This window comes from Haliaeetus leucocephalus, unplaced genomic scaffold (assembly GCF_000737465.1).
Source record: "Haliaeetus leucocephalus isolate CR32 unplaced genomic scaffold, Haliaeetus_leucocephalus-4.0 Scaffold184, whole genome shotgun sequence".
Taxonomy (NCBI): Eukaryota; Metazoa; Chordata; class Aves; order Accipitriformes; family Accipitridae; genus Haliaeetus; species Haliaeetus leucocephalus.
Window position 1 is genome coordinate 3,093,250 of NW_010972620.1, and position 18,215 is coordinate 3,111,464.

General features: G+C 39.7%; 1 protein-coding gene across 1 annotated transcript; it reads right to left on the minus strand.

The window, feature by feature from the left end:
• Positions 1-515: 515 nt before the first annotated feature.
• On the minus strand, positions 516-16,385 carry LOC104830046 (inactive pancreatic lipase-related protein 1-like). The gene is made up of 12 exons (XM_010564710.1): positions 16,337-16,385; positions 15,410-15,564; positions 14,772-14,897; positions 12,457-12,591; positions 11,248-11,356; positions 8,162-8,281; positions 7,790-7,909; positions 6,247-6,365; positions 4,977-5,106; positions 3,737-3,848; positions 1,798-1,965; positions 516-579 (listed from the first exon to the last, which is right to left on the minus strand). The coding sequence occupies exons 1-12, from the start codon at positions 16,383-16,385 to the stop codon at positions 516-518; spliced, it is 1,407 nt and encodes a 468-aa protein (XP_010563012.1).
• Positions 16,386-18,215: the final 1,830 nt, after the last annotated feature.

The window sequence follows — 18,215 nt, forward strand, 5'->3', positions numbered from 1 at the left end:
TCACCACCCTCACAGTGAAGAATTTCTTCCTAATACCTAATCTAAATCTGCCCTCCTTCAGTTTAAAACCGTTACCCCTCATCCTATCACTACATGCCCTTGTAAAAAGTCCCTCCCCAGCTTTCTTGTAGGCTGCCTTTAGGTACAGGAAGGCTGCTATATGGTCTCCCTGGAGCTTTCTACTCACAAGCAGGTCTGCTTTCTCTTGGTACTGCCCAGGAGCCACACTCCAGATTCTGTTACCTGCCCACTTTCCTCCTCTTGTCTGAAATTATTTTTAAACAGGCTGAAATCAGGGGAATTTTTCAACAGGCTTTGGCTCATTCACTCCTAAAGCTACTCTAAAAATTCTGTCTATAGAGAGGTATCCACAGACTTAACCCCCACCTCCCAAACCAGCAAAAAAACCCCCAACACACATCACCAGTATTAGAACTCCAGCGACCGCAGACTCCAGTGTTTTATGCATGACTAGCTTTTATTGGTAGCAAGGTTTTGGGCATCTGTATGTGCTGTTAGCAAGCAGTAAGAGTTTGCAGAACATCCTCCCTCACTGTCTCGGAACCACAGAAACGGAATCTGAAGAAAAAAAGATACAAGTGCCTTGAGTTGTCAACATTTGTTGAGAATATATAAGTAGATTTGTTTTAATATAAGTAACCTGGTTTGTCATTTGACACAACTGAACACAACATACTTTGAGCTCCTAAGTTTGAAATATTACTGCTAGGGAAAGCAGTGAAGGACTGTATTCATTCTGGTTCACTGCCTGCCTTCCTTCAGTTTTAGTTTCTTTTTTTTTTTTTCCAGATTTTGTGCTACCATCACTACGCAGATTGTCACAACTACTTGTGCAAAGGCCGTGAGTCAATAGAAGAGTGAGGGCCTCTCTACAGGTGTACGCTTCATCAGCAATGTGCTTTGGTGAATAGAAACTACAACTGGACTTAGGACCTCTGCTTAAAGGTAATGCTGCTGGTCTGTAATCATTTTGCTTTGCTTGAAACTGTTTCCGTCTCCCATGTTGTCTTTTAAGTGATGGCATTTTAACTATGAATTTGTATATGGGTCTAAAACATATACTCTACCTCCTCTTCCAGATACCCAGTCGTGGGGTGGATAAAATAAAATAACTGATCAGGCAAATGAGGGAGTTTGGTTTAAAGCGTCCAGGAAAATGACTAAAGCTGGATCAGTAAATCATAATTCTATAACCTGAACATCCAAGCCATATTCCACAAAGTCTGGAGAAATCAGCTTTAGCCTCTCTCCCTCAACTTTATATGTAGCCTTTTAAGCGCAGCTTCCAAGTATTAGCCTTGCTCATTGGAGGGGTAGGCATATTATCACTGTCCTCTTTTATCAATTATGATCTCAGGGACCATCAATATCAATGGAAAATGTCTGCTGGTTCCAGCTGACAGTAAGTCAGACGTCCTAATGCAAGCTCAGGCACAGATAACCTATTCTTGTGGACAGTAGGAGCCTGGCAAGAATGATGCTGATAATCCAAGCCATGGCTAATTTTTCTCACCCAAAGGTTTATACAGGAAGTTTGCTCTTCTGAAGCCTGGAAATATTTTAAGTTTTTCTTTGAAGTTATTTAAGGCAAAGAGTTGAAGTAGTAGTGAATTGAACTATAGAGGAACAGTGTCTTGAAAGGAAGGAAATAAAAGGTTTTCTTGAGAGTCTTTTTCTTTTAATGCTTTCAATAGCTTTTCTTGTGAAAGCCCACATATAATTTTGTCACCTGTATTACTGAGTAACTTTCAAGATTTTCACAATGCATATACTTACTCTTTTCCATTTTGTCCAGATTGTACTGTGATAGTTGCAGCTCCTAATTTAGGAAAAGTTGGATTTAACCGGTCGTTGTTCCAAAGAAATTTAACTTTTGTAACAGTTCCAACATTAACTTCTGCATCAATAAAGTTTATGTAAGTGTTGTCTGGTTTGAGGGTTCCCCTGTGAAAAAATAACATTTTAAGGATGTGAGGCATGCTAGCATTTAATATGAATTACCAGTCCTGTTAACTGATTGGCTGTGGTAGCAAGTAAGTAGAAAGTTAACAGAGAGACAGTATTTAGCTTATAATATAGTAACATCATTATTGCCCATTTTCCAACATAATTCATCCCAAATCAGTGTTTGTCAGAAGCAGCAAAGGCAGGTAGGCCTGATATGCCGCAGTCACACCTCACAATGAAGATCCAGTTACAGGACAATCCCTGTGGAGAAGGTAGAGCTTGCTCCCTGTTGCTTATGTAGGCAGGTTTTTTTGCACATTAATGAAATTTTCACTTAATATTAATTAATTTATATGATACAGATGTTGCATTTTTGGCGGTTGGCCAAAAGGATTATCTACCAGCTGCTCAGCCCTGCTCTCTAGCAGAGATTCCCACACTTGCAGCACTGTGGCCGAGTCAAATGTACATCTGCTCTTGGGTAACCATAGTTTTAATCTGGCTACTCATTTCACGCGCATCAAAGCTCTAAATGGCAGCAGTCTGAGACTGGTAATGGCTTCAGCTACTACATCTCACTGAATATGAGCCAATGCTTCTCTGATCCTCTCCTTTGCCCCGTCCCACCCCCATGCTCTGAAGGTGAAGGGCTACTTTCTTAAATTTACTCCTGCTGTATGAAGTCAAGAGACATTTGAATGTGTGATGCCTTATCACTGCAGAACTGTTATTCTAGACACGACCTGAGAGATACGGCGGGGGGGGGGGCGGCAGGGGGAGAAGCAAAGGACCCGGCAGAACCACCCAGCAGAAACCTGTACTGTTTTAACAAGCTTCATGAGGATTTTTATTCCTTCCCCTAGCTTTGCACTTTCTCATTCATCTGCCTTCAGAAGATGATATTTACTCTTCTCCATATTAAAAGGCTTATGGTAGGGGAAGTAATGAGAGACAGAACAAAATCCCTTTGCCTTTTGTTTCTTTACTGGCTCCACAGTGGTGCCTGGTAGGTTAGAGCAAGATTTGCTGAGGAAAATAAAGTTCATTTCCAGCAATTGAATTGACACAGGCCCTGCAAACGGCAGCTAGAGAGTGCTGGAGTGCATTCAGTACTGGCAGACTCGTGTCAGGTGAATGCATGGATGCCAGCAAACTGGGATCAGCTCATAGCAAACACCTGCTGCCAAGTGTGAAGATGCAAAGTCCTTCTTGGAAAAGTGGAAGTGACATAGTTGTCAATAAACAAAAAACAAAACCAAAAAATAAAACTCAAAACCCACATCAAAATGCCTTCTCCCTATTTTTCATCATTTCAGATATTTTAGTTGAAACAAACAAGAAAAATGCAAATAAACAAAACCACATAAGGCAAGCAAGCAGCTTCAGTGTAAGCAGGCAAAGTTATGAGCAATAAAAAAAATAGATTTTTATATGGTAAATCATGAGGTAACTTTAGCTGTAAGCAGCTGTGGCAGGAACATTTTACAAGCCTGTGAAAGACAAAAAGATAAGAACTCCACTAGTGTAGGTCCAGCAAGACCTTAGTGGGACAGCAGACAAGTAACATCAAATTGTAACATTTTAAAATCCTGCATTCTAACCTTCTCCCTTCAAATGTAAAGCCAGAGTGAGCAAACTGTCGCTGCATTTACATCGGGGGTAGAATTTTACCTCTAAAATAAGACCAACTTAAACAGAAATATTAATTAAAAATATGAATTAAATATTCTAGAAGAGAAGTTTCTTTTCTATTGAATTTTTAACTTACTTGATGATCTGATGCTGTCTTGTGTTCCCACCACTTCCATACAGGGCAATATTTACATATCCTTTTAGTTTACTCCTTCCAGAGAGGGTCACGGTTACTTTGTACCTCCACACTACACAGAAGAAATACAGTAAGTTAGATTGTACCCAGGCAGAAACAGTCTCCAAAATATCAAGTGTTGTCTTTTTTTTCAGTCTGTACACTGTAGTTGAAAGAAAAGAAAATCATTGCTGTCCTTCACTTTCAGCTCAAGGCTACATCACAGGCTGTCTGGACTCAAAGGGGTTAACACAATGCTCTCACACATTAATCTTGGTGCTTGTTGTTCTTCCTTGGGTTATAACTTAGCAAAACAAATACAAAACACCAGCAAGTCAGATCTGTCATTATGCCCTAATGAGATCAACATGAGAAATGGGTAGACATTTGTGTTACTTTCTGGGAAGAAAAAAAGAAAGCGCTAGTCTGTAACATGGTAAACACAATGTAGACCTCAGCATTTTGACCATGAAGGTTTTCATATACAGTGAAGTTGGAAAGAAGGAGGTGTTAGGAATAAATATTGATACATACCAGAATATAAGCAGTGTAGAAGGAGTGTAAAAAAGTTCTGAAGCTCAAGGAAAATTATTTTTGTGGGTGGGAACTTTCTTTGAGTGTGCAATTAGCAAAAGCGGCTGTTCCCCCTCTGATTCTTGTTTACAAAGGTGAAGGAAGAACAGTCTTGTGAGAGCTGACATTTAGGATAACTGAGGTTGTAAAGGAGATCATCTCGTCCATCCACTTCTCAAACAAGGCCAGTTACAATCAGCTTGCTCTTGGCCTTTGTCAAATGGAGTTTTGAACATCTCCAAAGATGGCGATTTCCCAGCTTCTCTGGGCCCCTCTTCCTGCAATTAACTACTGTCATTGTGACAGTAATTTTCATACTATTTAATTAAGAAATTCCCTTGCTGCAACTTCTGTGCATTGCCTAACCTTTCTCCTTGCACGTTGTAGTGCAGCCCACTAAACATCTCAGTGACCTCCACTAGACTCTATAGTTTGTCAGTATCTTACTTGTACTGGAGGGCCCAAAATTGTGCACTAGTGTTGGACCAAAAGAGAAAAAGGCATGAAGGACTGAACAGCCACTGCACTGCTATGAGGTCTGTTCATCTGTTAAAATTAATTGTAAAACAGGAAAATTAAAAGGGTTGTTTACAAGGAGTAGGTAGCAATGGAAGCAATTGAAACTCACGAGGAAAATCCCTGGCTTCTCCAGTATTCAGGTAAAGTTTCAGGAAATCGTTTTTAATTTTCCCTTTGAATTTATCTGCAAAGTGACCCATATTTGGACATCCGTCTCGTGGGCAAGGGAAACAGGTTTCCTATTGAAAACAAATATATCTATTAATAAAATTATCCAGCCAGCCAAGAAAAAAAAAAATTAGTCATAGGACTTATTTTTAACATACCCACCTAACTGGCCCTGTATCACAGCAACAACAAATTTGAAGTAACACTTTCTGTGACTTAGGAAAGATCATATAAGCTAGACAAGTTTCTCAAAGGTTCTGATTTTTCAGGGCTCTATGTTTTTTCTCATGCCATCTAGCTCAATCCAGCCACAGCAGTGACATCCTTGAGTAGTCTTGAACTGGAGCGGGGAGGAGGAGGTGTCCTTCCCAGCAACTGATGAGAAAGAATTATGTCTCCTTATACCTTCAGGTTGGGCCAAGAAAGGCTTTGTCTTGAAAACAAAGCTCATTTTTGTCATGAAAGCAGTTTTCTACTATGGTGACAGAAGCAGGTAGTCACCTTCTCCCAAAGTGACGTGAGAAGTGTGATCTCTTCTATTACCTGCTCAGAACGTGTAAAGGTCAATCTAAGCACTATGTAAGTTTATACCTCTGTCTGTAGGATATGACAAGCCCGTTGCCTCCCTGCTACTCTTGGGCTGTAGCTCCTCATGTCCCAGTCTGGGACAGGGAAGGGCTTCCTGACCTTGGTCCATAAACCATTGTGCTTTGTCCCTGAGGCCATCTTAAGTCACCAAAGTACTTTGATCATGGACTGACCCCATCAGGTCATCACATGTTATTTTCCTTCTTGTTGTTTTGAAAAGAAAACATTTAAGCTGTGTTGGAAAGTTCATCAGCTACAGTATGGGATTCCACTCGTTGCAGTTTGATAAATACATTTGGTGATTACAGGGACAGGCTCTTCTCCTTACCTCTTCCCCAGTTTGATGCAGCAGAGCAGACCTGCAGAAGCCACACTAGCTCCAGTAGTACCTCAGGGCTGTCACACCAGCACAGAACGAGGGATGTCCCTGTTTGTTGTTGCCTTTTTCTACTTTGACCCATGTCAGCTGAACGAGGTATAATACTTTAGGATGTCTGACCCTTACTTCTCTTACAGATGCACTCATTGGGTGCAAGCTAGCATAAATAAATTGAATTTCAGATGCATATATAAGAGACACTATTTTTGATATGGTCCATACTGAGGCTCTGAGAAATACTTACTGTGTCAAAAACATCATATGAAGCACAAGAATAGCCTAGAAATCCATCAGGGTAGATAATACTGTCAGAGTAATACTTGTAACTCCGCAAATGATTGCAAGCCACAAAGTCCCGAGTTCCTGTGAAAAGATGCTCCCAGGTTAGTTCTCCCTTTCTGTTACCATTCGAGGAAAGACACTGGCACAGCCCTTGCCATGTCATTGGGATACATCGTTCCTCCTCAAAAGCCTCATCACAATTCTTGGAGTATCAAACGTAAGGTTTGAAGCTTGCTCTCCCAATGAATTGATGCTCTAAGGAATGTCACTGACTCAACAGGTATAAAATGCAAACTTGAAATGCTTTGTGGAGCCCAACTGTGCAGCTCAGCTCAGCCCAGGCCCTCACCTTCCCTCACAAACACTTATTCAAGCAATCTGACCGAGTTTCACAATAGAAATGAGAACTGCATGAAGCAGGTCTTTTGTAGGCAACAGCTGCATTACCATAACAAAAGAAAACCAAATGAAAAGTATTTAACAGTGAACTTCCTAGGGCAATGCTGATTTGCTCCAGCTGAGGACTTCAAAACAAAATTATTAGTATTGGGGGGGTGCTTAAGGAAGGGAGACTCTTAAAATTAAAATAATGAATATATTATTTTCCTTTGTGTTGCCTTTATTTTCCTGACTTTAGGTTAAAAAGAAGATCATATACAACACAGTTATTTCTTTGTGCCTTAATTCCCCATTATTGATAACAAGTTTATTAAAAAAAAAAAGAAAAAAAGAAAAAGTAATGCCTCTAGCTGCATTGAATAAAACCTGGAGAAAAAGGCTAGTCATCACAAATAAGTTCATGGTTTCTCAGAGTTTAAGGTGTTTGCAGTAAAGTAGGAAAGAGCTCAGATAATATACTGAAAAATCTCTACAGCAGAAATCTTGGAGTTTTTTTTAATGTTATGTACAATTAAACTTTATAAGGAAATTTTCTAATATTTAGAGCTTTTATTAGAACCATGTAAAACAACAGAGAACAGTGTATTTGAGCAGCTATGTGCCAATCTTTTTTTTAGCTGACTAAAAATAGACACAATGATGTTGCTTTAATGCAACCCAGATTATAATAGGTAATTAAAAAAAAATTAAATTGCTCTATCTCAGAAGAACTGCAGCTGAAGATACCCTAACAGAAATAGCTGTGAGCATCATTGCCCTGCTCCACCCAGTATTGCTGCTGGGCAACTAAATAGAAACAAAGTGAAATGTGTTGTTACAGACCCTTCAAACTTTTTAGCACAGTTTCAGTAACTTTTGTTTCTGCTGTAAAATACTTTAGAGGAGGCATATTTTCCAGAGGCAACGCCTTTGTCTTGTTTATTTTTGAATAAGCTTTGGGAAATAGTGTGTTTTGAGCATATCAACAGTTTCACTGCACTCTGCAGCTGCCATTGCTGATGGACACACCAAAAGCTAATATAAAACACCTGAATTAAGAAAAGTTAAGTCCTTACATTTTGAGGGGTGAGCTTCCCCTGAATTTGTAATGTAATCAACACACTTACCTTCCCAGATACCATCGAGATCTACAATCTGTGAAACAGGGTTCTTCCCACACCCTGGCATTTGCTTTCCTCCGTTTGGGTAAAAGTCAAGATGTCCTATAGCTGTGGGCATGCCAAAACCTGAAGCATTTAAAGCAGGGGTAAGTAGGTTTGAAATTAATATTGTCTAGTATTTTCTCATACCTATAGCTACTGGCTTGAAGTTTGTCTGTGCTTGGTATTTTAGGATATGAGCTGTTAGTGACCAGAATGGTGTATTTGTTCTGTGTTTATGCACCACCCAGCACAACTGAGTCTTGATGAATGATTAGGCACTTAAGTGCCACAAAGCATAAATAATTTAGTATTAATACAGTAGAGCTGAATATTCACCTAAGTAGGGGATTGTGGGAGCTGAATCTGTGTGGATAATGTCAACAAACTCTGCATCAGATTTATCCAGTCTGACTTCAAGTGGAGTATCTTGGAAATAAGGTTGAGCAGGGTCCAGTCCTGAAAGAAAAAGACTAGTGTTATGTATAGATAAGGAGATATAGATGTATCATTTTACATAACACTATGATTGTATATAACGAATATTACATATATAGTTGCCTATGGTTCCTTATATCTAAGTAGTATAGGCATTAATAAAATGATAACATGTGCTCTCTCTTACCAAGTGGCTTTTCAGGAAGGAGAAAGGGTTATCTGTGTGAAGCCTATTAAATTTTACTGATTTACATGAATATTGACTCCCAGCACTCGGATGTAACTTTTTTTAAAAATTGAACTTCCCTTTAATAATGTTGCTCAAATTGAGGTGACTGCGTCTGCATCCCATGTAACTCAATGTACTCAAACAGTAATTGATGCTGATAGCACCCCATGTGCTTGGAGGTGTTGGAACCAGCTTGCCTACTTGTGGCTCCAGTCAGGTTTTGGAAAAACATCTAGTTTTGAAGTGATGATCTTTGCTTTTGATCCTAGCAGAAAACAGAATTCATTTGCTTCCCAAATTGCTGCAGCAATTTCAGGAGCTTGTAAAGTCTTGCAAATTGCATAATTTTTGCTACCTTATACTTGCATCTCTTGTTGTCCCTGGGCAGCAGATTTGGTTTTGCTCTTAGTAAACTATTTTGTAGACTATTAGTCCAAGGTTCATCAAGCCTGAAATCCCAGAGGAAAAGTAACAATTGAAAAGGGCTGCGTTAATAATAACCAAAATTGTCTTTTGTGTATGAAAGGTCACTCTGCTTAATGCACACCGCCCTTGGCGCTGCCTCCATGATGAATAAGGAGATCAAGCCCATAGCTTTAAACTCTGGAAATGCTGAACATATTAAAAAATTGCTAAAGAATGCAGACTGCAGGGTGAGTTTCCTGTATTTTGAGAAAGGCGTGGTTTGATCACAAGTTTAGCTGATAATACCTCTCTTCAGTTTTGTTCTCTGGGACATTATTGGAGGTTTTAAAATGCTCGAAATGGTGTCTCTGCTTTGTGAGGTCTCTGGAATATCTGAATATCTTTTTTAGAAATGAATTCATGTTGCAATAAATATGCCTGTTTGATTGCCATTTTCTTTCTTAAAGAGTCAGTTAAACGTTTTAAGAAAGATGAGGGCTATCCCTTGAAGAACAGCACAGGGATAGGGTGAACGGTTATGCGGTGGCTATGTTGCACTGATGCTCCTGCTGTGGGCAGAGATCTGAGACAGCCTGCGCTTCCATGGAACTTCGCTTTGCCTCTTGGCCGTACGCATTTTCATCATTTAAGTCTTGCAGTGTTGCAAAATGGTTCCTTCAAGAGTCGTTTGCTCTCAGCTAGTGTGGGTAGAGAGCAGATTACAAGCCAAAGGATGCTGAAAAAGGAAAACTTGCTGTTGGATCAAAGGGAAGAAGAAAACGCTTCTGGCCAATAGTCACAGAGGCTTGATCTGTTAGATCTTGCAAGACACAGACACTATTTATAGGACCGGTGGAGGATGTCCAGATTCTGCGTATTCAGAGCCATATGTGGACAGCTATAAAACAAACCAGAACCAAAAATGCCCTCCCTGATAGAATTGAACAGGAAAACCTGGCTTAGCAAGAGGCTTTCTCACTTTCTCAGAGCATAGAGTGTGTAACTTGCAACAGGGAAAGACAACAGAGCAATTCAGTGCTGGGCAGGCGAAAAGTGAATCAGTACAGCTGACCAAAAATTAAGAGAACAACATCATATTCCTTACAAACGTCTAAACTCTGAAATGTGGGAGCACTTAAAAGGGACACCTATTACTTAGGAATATAGTGAAAATGGGGGGCTGCTTTCTGATCAGTCAGCTCTGATATTATCTGGAAAGTAAGAGGGAGCTCATGTAGCTCAAACTAATACAGGTTGTCTAAACATAATGCCTGTGATCTCCCTCAGGAAGAAAAAAAAAGGGATTCAGTTGAAATCTGACTGTTTCTTTAAGTATGAGTGCAGTTTCTTAGTAAGTCTACTTGAATATGGACAGATGATATAATCCTGTGCGACTCAATTTTTGCTGCCAAGGAAATACAGAGATCAGTGTATCAACAGTTAAGTGAAGAAATGAAACTTTAGAAAGTTTGCAGGAAATAAAAACAACAAAAAAGGTAATTTAATTACCGTTAATGTACTCTACTAGGTGAAAAGTTTACGTAGACATAGCAAAGCAAGGTGATAATGAGTACATCAGGAAGGTTAGCCTACAGCTTCTGAAATGTCAGGTTTAATCCATCCTTTTCTGGAAAATGATATTTGTTAGAAAAACTACAGTACAAAATAACTGCTCGCTGTTGTGCTGCTTCTAGCATGCTTTGGAGGGACCTGCAAGCAGTGGGTGATATTGTGCATCAGATGTGCTGCTGTATAACAGGCCAGATTAATGAAAGATGACAATGGCAGGAGAAAAGCTGCTAGGACAGGGAAGGTAGGGATTACTCTCCTGGTCTGTTTTATTACATTAGTGTTGGACAAATCATTATGAAAAGCAATCATGGCAACTAAAGCTGGTTCTGGTTGTATGGTAGCTATTGCAAGTTCGTTTTTAGCAGCGACAATGGAGTATTGTTATGTTATAGCATCGCTCCCTTCCTGCTCCAAACTAGCACTGGTCTGGGCAGCAACACCGCTACGTTGAAGCACCAGAAAGCAAGCTCTGCAGAGATTGCCACAACCATTAATGTTTATCAGCAAGTCAATTAATGTATTGCAGGGGGCCTTCTGTCTCTGTTAGCTGTACAGAGCCTTTCCTTTGCTGTGTAAACATATGCAAGCAAAATAATCATCACACTGACTGTTTTCCCACACTTACCAGGGTACCACTCCCTGGTGTACTATGAAAAGAAGCTAAGTTCTGTAATGTCCGAATTACCCTTGACTAAACTATGGCCCACAGTCAGATACAATCATAACAGAAATTGAACAGCAACATTTTGTTAAGCTGTGAAGTCTTTAGTCACTGACTTACCAGTTATTCTTCCAATCCCTGGCACCCTCCTGCCAGCCTCACCTGCCACATGTGCTCCAAGGCTGTGGGCAATTATGTGAACATCAGCTGGAGAGTATCTATATTTTTCCTGAGAAAATAGCAATATAAAAAATCACTACATCTGTTTTCATCTGCAACAGGGAAGAGTAAAAAGGGGCTGAAAAACTACTTTCAATTTGACTACAGACTCAGGAACTCCTGTAGTATTTCAGCATCTGTTTCCCAGTTTAGGTAATTATGCCCAATACATAGATTTTTCAAAACTCCTTATTCATGTGCTGCTCTCATTTGAAGGCTGCAAAAACTCTAGACAGCTCTGTCAACAGAGTCCTGAGAGGCTCTGTATCTATTTTACATCCTAGACCCAGTAAGATTCACAGGATGCTTATCTGGCTTGCAAGTTTCAGCCAGGCAGGAACTCTTAATTACACCTGGCAGGTCAGGAACCACATGCAGCTGGAGGAGGACATGAGACGAGAGATGCCTTCACCCTTTTTGGACAGTGAGTCAGTGGCTGCAATGCAGATGTAGAGAGTGAGACATGGGTCAGAGCACTTCTAGACCCAGCCTACTATCTAAGTAGTTTACAGTTCTTTTATGGGAATTGTGTGTTGAAAGCACTTAGATTAAAAGAAGGCTTCAAACCAAGCATCGCTTCCCATGTGAAGCTGGCTAAGAAAGGGGGCATGTGGTACCTTCTGTAGATTTGGGCAGTGTACACAGTGACCTTCCCCTGAGGCAGCTGGCTGGGTCCTATTTGTCCCCAGGTATTGTTGCTCACTGGAAAACAGTTGTCCTCCAGCTGCTGCTGGCTGCCAGCTGATTTTCTGGCATTCTTAAGAGCAGTTTGGTAGGTTTTGTCTTCCTGAGAAGGCAGTCTGCTGTGTCTATTTGCGCATTTAAAACTACACACTTTACATCTGTTAACATCTATGGAATAACTGTTTGGCTATACTATGGGGACATCTTGTAGAACTTCATATCCCTAAGTTGGCTAACCCTGCTGTTATGACATAGTTCTCTAACTTAAAAAAAAAAAAAAGTCTGTCTTCAGCACAACTTCTAAAATGATCACTGAGTAGAAGAAAATGTTTTCTGCTGGTTACATTCACACTCATGAAAGTTCTTGAATAGTATTTCTTTCAAATCAGCATTATAACTATAGCTTTATAACTGCAAGATTCTTACCGTAAGAACATTTATAAAATAAGCTATTTCAGCGCCCACAACACGGACATTGTTTGATGCCTGGGTGTACTGACATCTTGCGCCTTTTTTCCAGTTTATGCAGATGCAGTTCACATCTTCCACAGAAAGCATCCTCTGTTTTGTAAAACAAAAGTAAAAACCAAAGATCCCCACAGTAAATGCAATCTGGAATTGGTTCATGTTGCTTATTAGAGCTCAATTCATAAATGGTGCATGAATTTGTATAAGAACATTTTAAGAACCAAAACCTTAGCATATATATGTGGCCCTGCCTGCTCACAGGTGTATGTGTGCTCACACAATGCTGAAATAGGGTGGTATGCTGCAGTAATGGCCACACCATCATTTCAAATAGCTGTAGCAGTATTTTTTGCAGAAGGGAAAACACTACAAATACTGATACTTTTAATTTTTAATTTCAATCAAACTTTATATGTAACACTAAATAAGAGCTCTACTCTTGTACTGATTCGAGTGATTTAAAAGTACTTCTTTAATTCAAATTCAATTAGAAATTATATTTATTGATGATAATCGTTTTTCTGATACAGATTTGTAAGAAAGAGACTGTGTTTTTATAAGAGGGTGCATAAATTGCTGGTGTCACTGAATATTCTTTTCAGATTTATGGCTTTAATTGGGACAATGTATATGCAGGCAGATACTTTATTGTCTGCTGCAGAATCTGAAGCTTTGCTTTTCTCCTCTGAGCTGGGTTGTTTGGCTAAATGTGTTTTGCTTTAGCAGCTTTAGTATATTTATTCTTTGCTTTAAGTTCAGACATTGTAAAACATCCAAAACAAGTTACGACTGGCAAAGTACAAAAAAGGCAATAGAATTGTCTGTGGCTATGTTAGAAGTGGTAAAAATAAATGTGCAGATAGGATTATTACTTAATGGGAAGGAAAGTAAATAACAGATACACATAGGAGGGGCTGATCTAGTCACGATCCTATTTGCTCTGCTCTTTACTGAAAAGATTCACTGAGACCAATTTTTTTATTTTTATTTTTTTCGATAAATTGGAGTATTGTGATAAAACATAGGTCACCGTAATAGAGAAAGAATTTAAAGATTTATCTGATGCGTCTACATCCTTGTGAAAATTGATAAAAAGGATTTAAGCTGAAGCAAAATGTGAGCTATCTTGTAGATTGTGAGGTTCTAGAAAAAAATCTCTATTTTAAGAGTGGGAAAATGGGAGACTGAGAAATATAAAAACATCAATCTGCTTCTGATACTTTGAACAAATTATTAACTAACAAATCTAACAGTCATTCCTCAATGTTCATAAATTGATAATCAACATAGCTTTTTTTCAACAAGAAACTGTCAAATAAGTTTAATTTATATTCTTTTGACCTAGTATTAAAGAGAACCAGGTAACAGGGATGCAATAAATGTGAAATACCTTGATTTTAGTGGACTTTCACTTGTTTCTCACAGTGTTCTCATAAGTGAAATAGGAATACAGAATTTGAACAAAAATGTAGTTGTGTCAATAGTTAGCTGAAAAAAATCTTATCCTAAAAGTGTCATGTGCCATCAACTGGTATTTTGCTCTGTGCTGTATGACTAGTAGCTTTCGTTAGCTGCAGCTGCAACAGAAAGCATGTTTATAGGATTTGAGAAGACCACAAGCTGGAATTGCAACTTTATATGGGGACAAGATTAAGAAATAACTTGGAGAATTAGCACCAAAATTAATAAAGCAGAGTGTTTTATTTCATTCACTGTTCATAGCAAGTTCTAGATTGAAAGCTTTGTTCTAAATGATGCCCTTGAGTTCCCTTCCAGATGTACGTTTCTACAGCTTTATTGCTTCTGTTAATGGTCAGCCCATGTCCTCAGCCTCCAACACCCGCGTGGCAGCCCATACCTTTGTGATGGACTTTCCACATCTAGAAACCTGTCTCTTGTTTGGAGAAATATGATGCAATAGTTATGAGTCTGCAATTATTTCTGGAATCACCCTAGTTCCTAAGCAGTATCTTGCTCCAGGGTTTGTATTGTTTTCACAAAGAAAAAGGACGCTTACGAGCCAAATCTTGTTGTCACTCACTTCACTAAAGAAAAGAATTGAATGCATTTTACCTCCTGCTTTTCCTCAAGGTGCAGAGCTACATATGTAAGTTGCTAACAATTTGAAAATGTGGCCTTTTAACCTTTCTTATCACTACAAGTACCATGAGAGAAATTGGTTAGAAATAGAGAAAACAGGCAATTTATAGGAATGTGTTTATAAATGCAAACTAAGGAACTTCACAGGGACACAGTTTCCCCATGGTACCTACCTTGCACATGTCTGACAGCCAGTTTTCTTCTCCATCATCTATAAATCCATGTACGATAAATCTGGTTATCCTACTTGCATTAAAATTTGAGTAGTCAATTGTTACGGCATCAACTGCAGAGATCTCCTGTTGTAGATGTTAAATTAATTAATAAACATTTAAATCTGCTTTCTGTAAATAGTTTGTCAAAATTGCAAAGACCTGAACTATGCTCATCTGTACAGGCATTTAAAAGTTATGCAATGTTAAACTCATCTGCAAGTGTTTATGTGACTGTGGCTTGAGATCTGTATCTCCATTCAAAGCAAGCTTTGACACATGTCTTAGAGCAGCCAGGACTTTATTTTAATGTGTTTTTATCTTGTCTGTGGAAAAAAAATTACTCAACAATTTAAAAAATGCACAGTTTTCCAGTACTTCTCAGTGGCCATACAGGAAAAAAATGGGGGAGTGCTGCTTTGTGAGGGTTGGAGGAGGGTATTCTGTCCCCGAGACCCTGCCAAGGAGATGGAAGAGCTTGTCTCCTGCATAAAGTGGAGGCTTGGCCATTTCTAATACTTTCCAGGAACACAGCTGGAGTCTGTGTTTATTTATTCTTTTTGCATATGACTTACTAATGTTTAAACCGCAATACTTACTTGAAAGACAGTAGGATTTTCTCTTGTGTACAGGAGGAAGTGAATGTCTATCTTTTTTGGATCCCAGGGTAACTTATGGATTGGTCTTTCTGCAGTCCCAGACCATGGTATATCATCTGAGAAACATCCAAGCCTTTCATAGCAAACTTCATTGCCTGTAGCCCACAGATGAGATCAATAATATGTGAATGAGCAAAGAAGTGGAGCAGGCTAGTCATAACTCATAGCACCTCTTCTCTGGAGGTCTCTTGGTTTCCTGAAACTCCTACGGTTTACAGAAAGCAAAGACCAGTAGTTGCCCTCTCTCAGATCTTCAAAGGCTACAGTTTGCCCCAAGGAAAGAAACCATCCTATTGCTCATCAACAAAGTATTCAGTGAAGTTTCTCCATGGGTATCCTGTACCATACCTTGGGTCTTTCCCCAGCTGTGTTTTGCCTAAGGCAAAGACAGCTGATGAGTTTCTCCTAATACCAAGCCAGGATATTGCAAATAATCAGCAATAACTTGAGACTGTGCTGAAGAGCTGACTACACTGTACATGAGAACTCTTATACTATACAAGCCAGCGGCTTCTGCTGAATATGAAGTTATACCCTCATTAGACTGCCTCTGCCCCCCACCCCTGGCTTTTTCTCCATTTCCATCACTAAAGAAGAGTACAACAAATACTTTCCTAGGTTTGGTAGAGCAATAGCTTTGCTATGAGATGGAAACCACCAGCATTTCTTGCACACTCCTAGGGTGGGATTTCCAGAGTGGAGAAGAGGAAGGACAACATGCACACACACTTGTTTCACTGTTCTTGTATAGGAAAGTGAACTATGTAACCTCAATCAGTAAGTTTTAAGGCATCATAGTGTAGAATAATATCTCACAAAATATAGCAGCATAGAAAGGCTATATAAATACTAACCCCATATGCTTACCTTCTGCTGTGCTGAGCAGAAATAGTGCAAGTATCCAAATTCCAATCATCTAGAACAGTAGAAAAAGAAGCAGCTAGGATTTGCTAACCCGCTTGATTAGCAAATGCACTTAGCTTTCTGGTGCTGAATTTTCTCAAGGTGAAAAGGGTGCTGTGTCTCTCTTCTCTGCAACATGTATCTATGTGAGATATGTATGAGTCAGCTTTATGTTTGCTTGCTCCACTAGAGACTGTGGGGCTCCTAAATCTACTATAGCTTAAATCCAGAGTGTTTTTTGTCCTGCTGAGGCTACAGCTCTAATTGGAGGTATAGTAGCTAATTCATAAGTAGCATAAGGATGCCTATGTGAGCTGCCATTCCCCTTTATACTGCTGGGTCTTGGGAAGCCATACACCTGATGAGGCAAAAGAAAAACCCCCAAACCTGAACTACTTACGCTGCAGCCTTGAAGCCCCATGTGCTAATGTGCAAACTTTACATGTACTTTTTATAGTCTGCTTTATCCTTGGAAATGTTCCCGGAAAGATAGGAATGTTTATTTCAGATTATAGTTTATAACTAAGCTGGAAAACAGCTTTAATGGTTGGTTTCTCTGAAAACTCCCAAATCCATGGACATAGACTTCTTGAATTGGTGTGCTGGAGCCCAGAATAGGATTGGAGGTCCAGAGGTAGGGTAATCCCCAGGCAGCATCACATCAGGAGTGGGACATTAAAGAATTTTGTGGATCTGTGTGGCAGTGCATTTATGGGCTTGTCTTGGCTGGGAAGGATTTTGTTTTTAGTGTTGTGTAGTTGAGATGTAGGGGGTCTGCTGGGGAAGTTAGCAGGGAGCCACATCATCTTTAAGTCCCCTCCCCTGCCTTGCATCAAGTGACTTTGGATGTGGAATGCTCCTGTGCTTCTGGGTCTTCTGTGCCCATTTCCTGACATCAGCTCAGTTTGGCTAAGCCTTATCCCTTTAGGTAAACTTCTTAGTGGGCCTAGTATGTCTTTTCATAGTGAAAGAGCCTGACCTTCTTCTGGTGTCCCTTTCATTTCCTTGTTGAAATAAATAGATATAGAAGGACAATTGTCTACCCCTTTGGATTCTTTCTATACTACCCATGTAACCCAAGTTTTGAGAAAGCTCTTCTCTGAGTGATGAGACACATCAAATGAAAGGTGAAAAACAGCCTGTGCAAATGAACAGGACTAGCTCTGGGAACCCCTTGGTCCTGTTCTTCTCCAGGAGAAGGCTGTAAGTGAACTCAAGAAGCAGCGAGACCTCTGCTAACTCTTTACCGAGAAAGCTTTGTCAGTGTGGCTATGCTTTTTTGCTGTGGCCATCTATCTTTACAGAGCTGATGTTCCCTAATCTCCACCTCTGGGAACGACCAAATGGATACCAGCTGTGTGTATAGGTATTACACTGCTATCATCCGTACTAGTGGGGTTTATTTCTTTAAACAGTAGTGAAGTTTTAAATTTTTCTAAAATATCACCTTTGATACTAATTTAGAGCTCAGTGCTCCCGTCCTTAATTGAAGTAGCATTTTAGTCTATAAACATGTTCTTATCAGTGATACAGGAGAACCGGTACATGCCCTAGTACACTGACAAGTTTTAACACTTGTTCAAAATGAGGGGGGAACAGTCTTTCCCATTTAATTTAAGAGCTGGTGGAAAAGATCTGAGTTAGGATTTTATCATAGTTAGTCTGCTGCTCTTATTCAACACAGTGTTAACACAGGGCAAACTGACCAACTAGACATTCTTTAGGCCGTGGTCAGATGGGTTTCAGCTGCTTGCCTCTCCTTTGGGAAGAAGGGGTAGGGCTGGGATGTGTGTCCCCAGTACAATGCAGGATGCTCTCTGTGCCTGGAGGAGCTGTTCTGGTC

Excerpts from the sequence above, each read along its gene's own strand:
- LOC104830046 (XM_010564710.1), bottom strand. The coding sequence starts at position 16,385 with ATGATTGGAATTTGGATACTTGCACTATTTCTGCTCAGCACAGCAGAA. Across the intron at positions 7,910-8,161 it reads TCCCACAATCCCCTACTTAG|GTTTTGGCATGCCCACAGCT; the intron begins GTGAATATTCAG and ends TAAATGCTTCAG. Across the intron at positions 3,849-4,976 it reads AGAAGCCAGGGATTTTCCTC|TGTGGAGGTACAAAGTAACC; the intron begins GTGAGTTTCAAT and ends TCTTCTGTGTAG.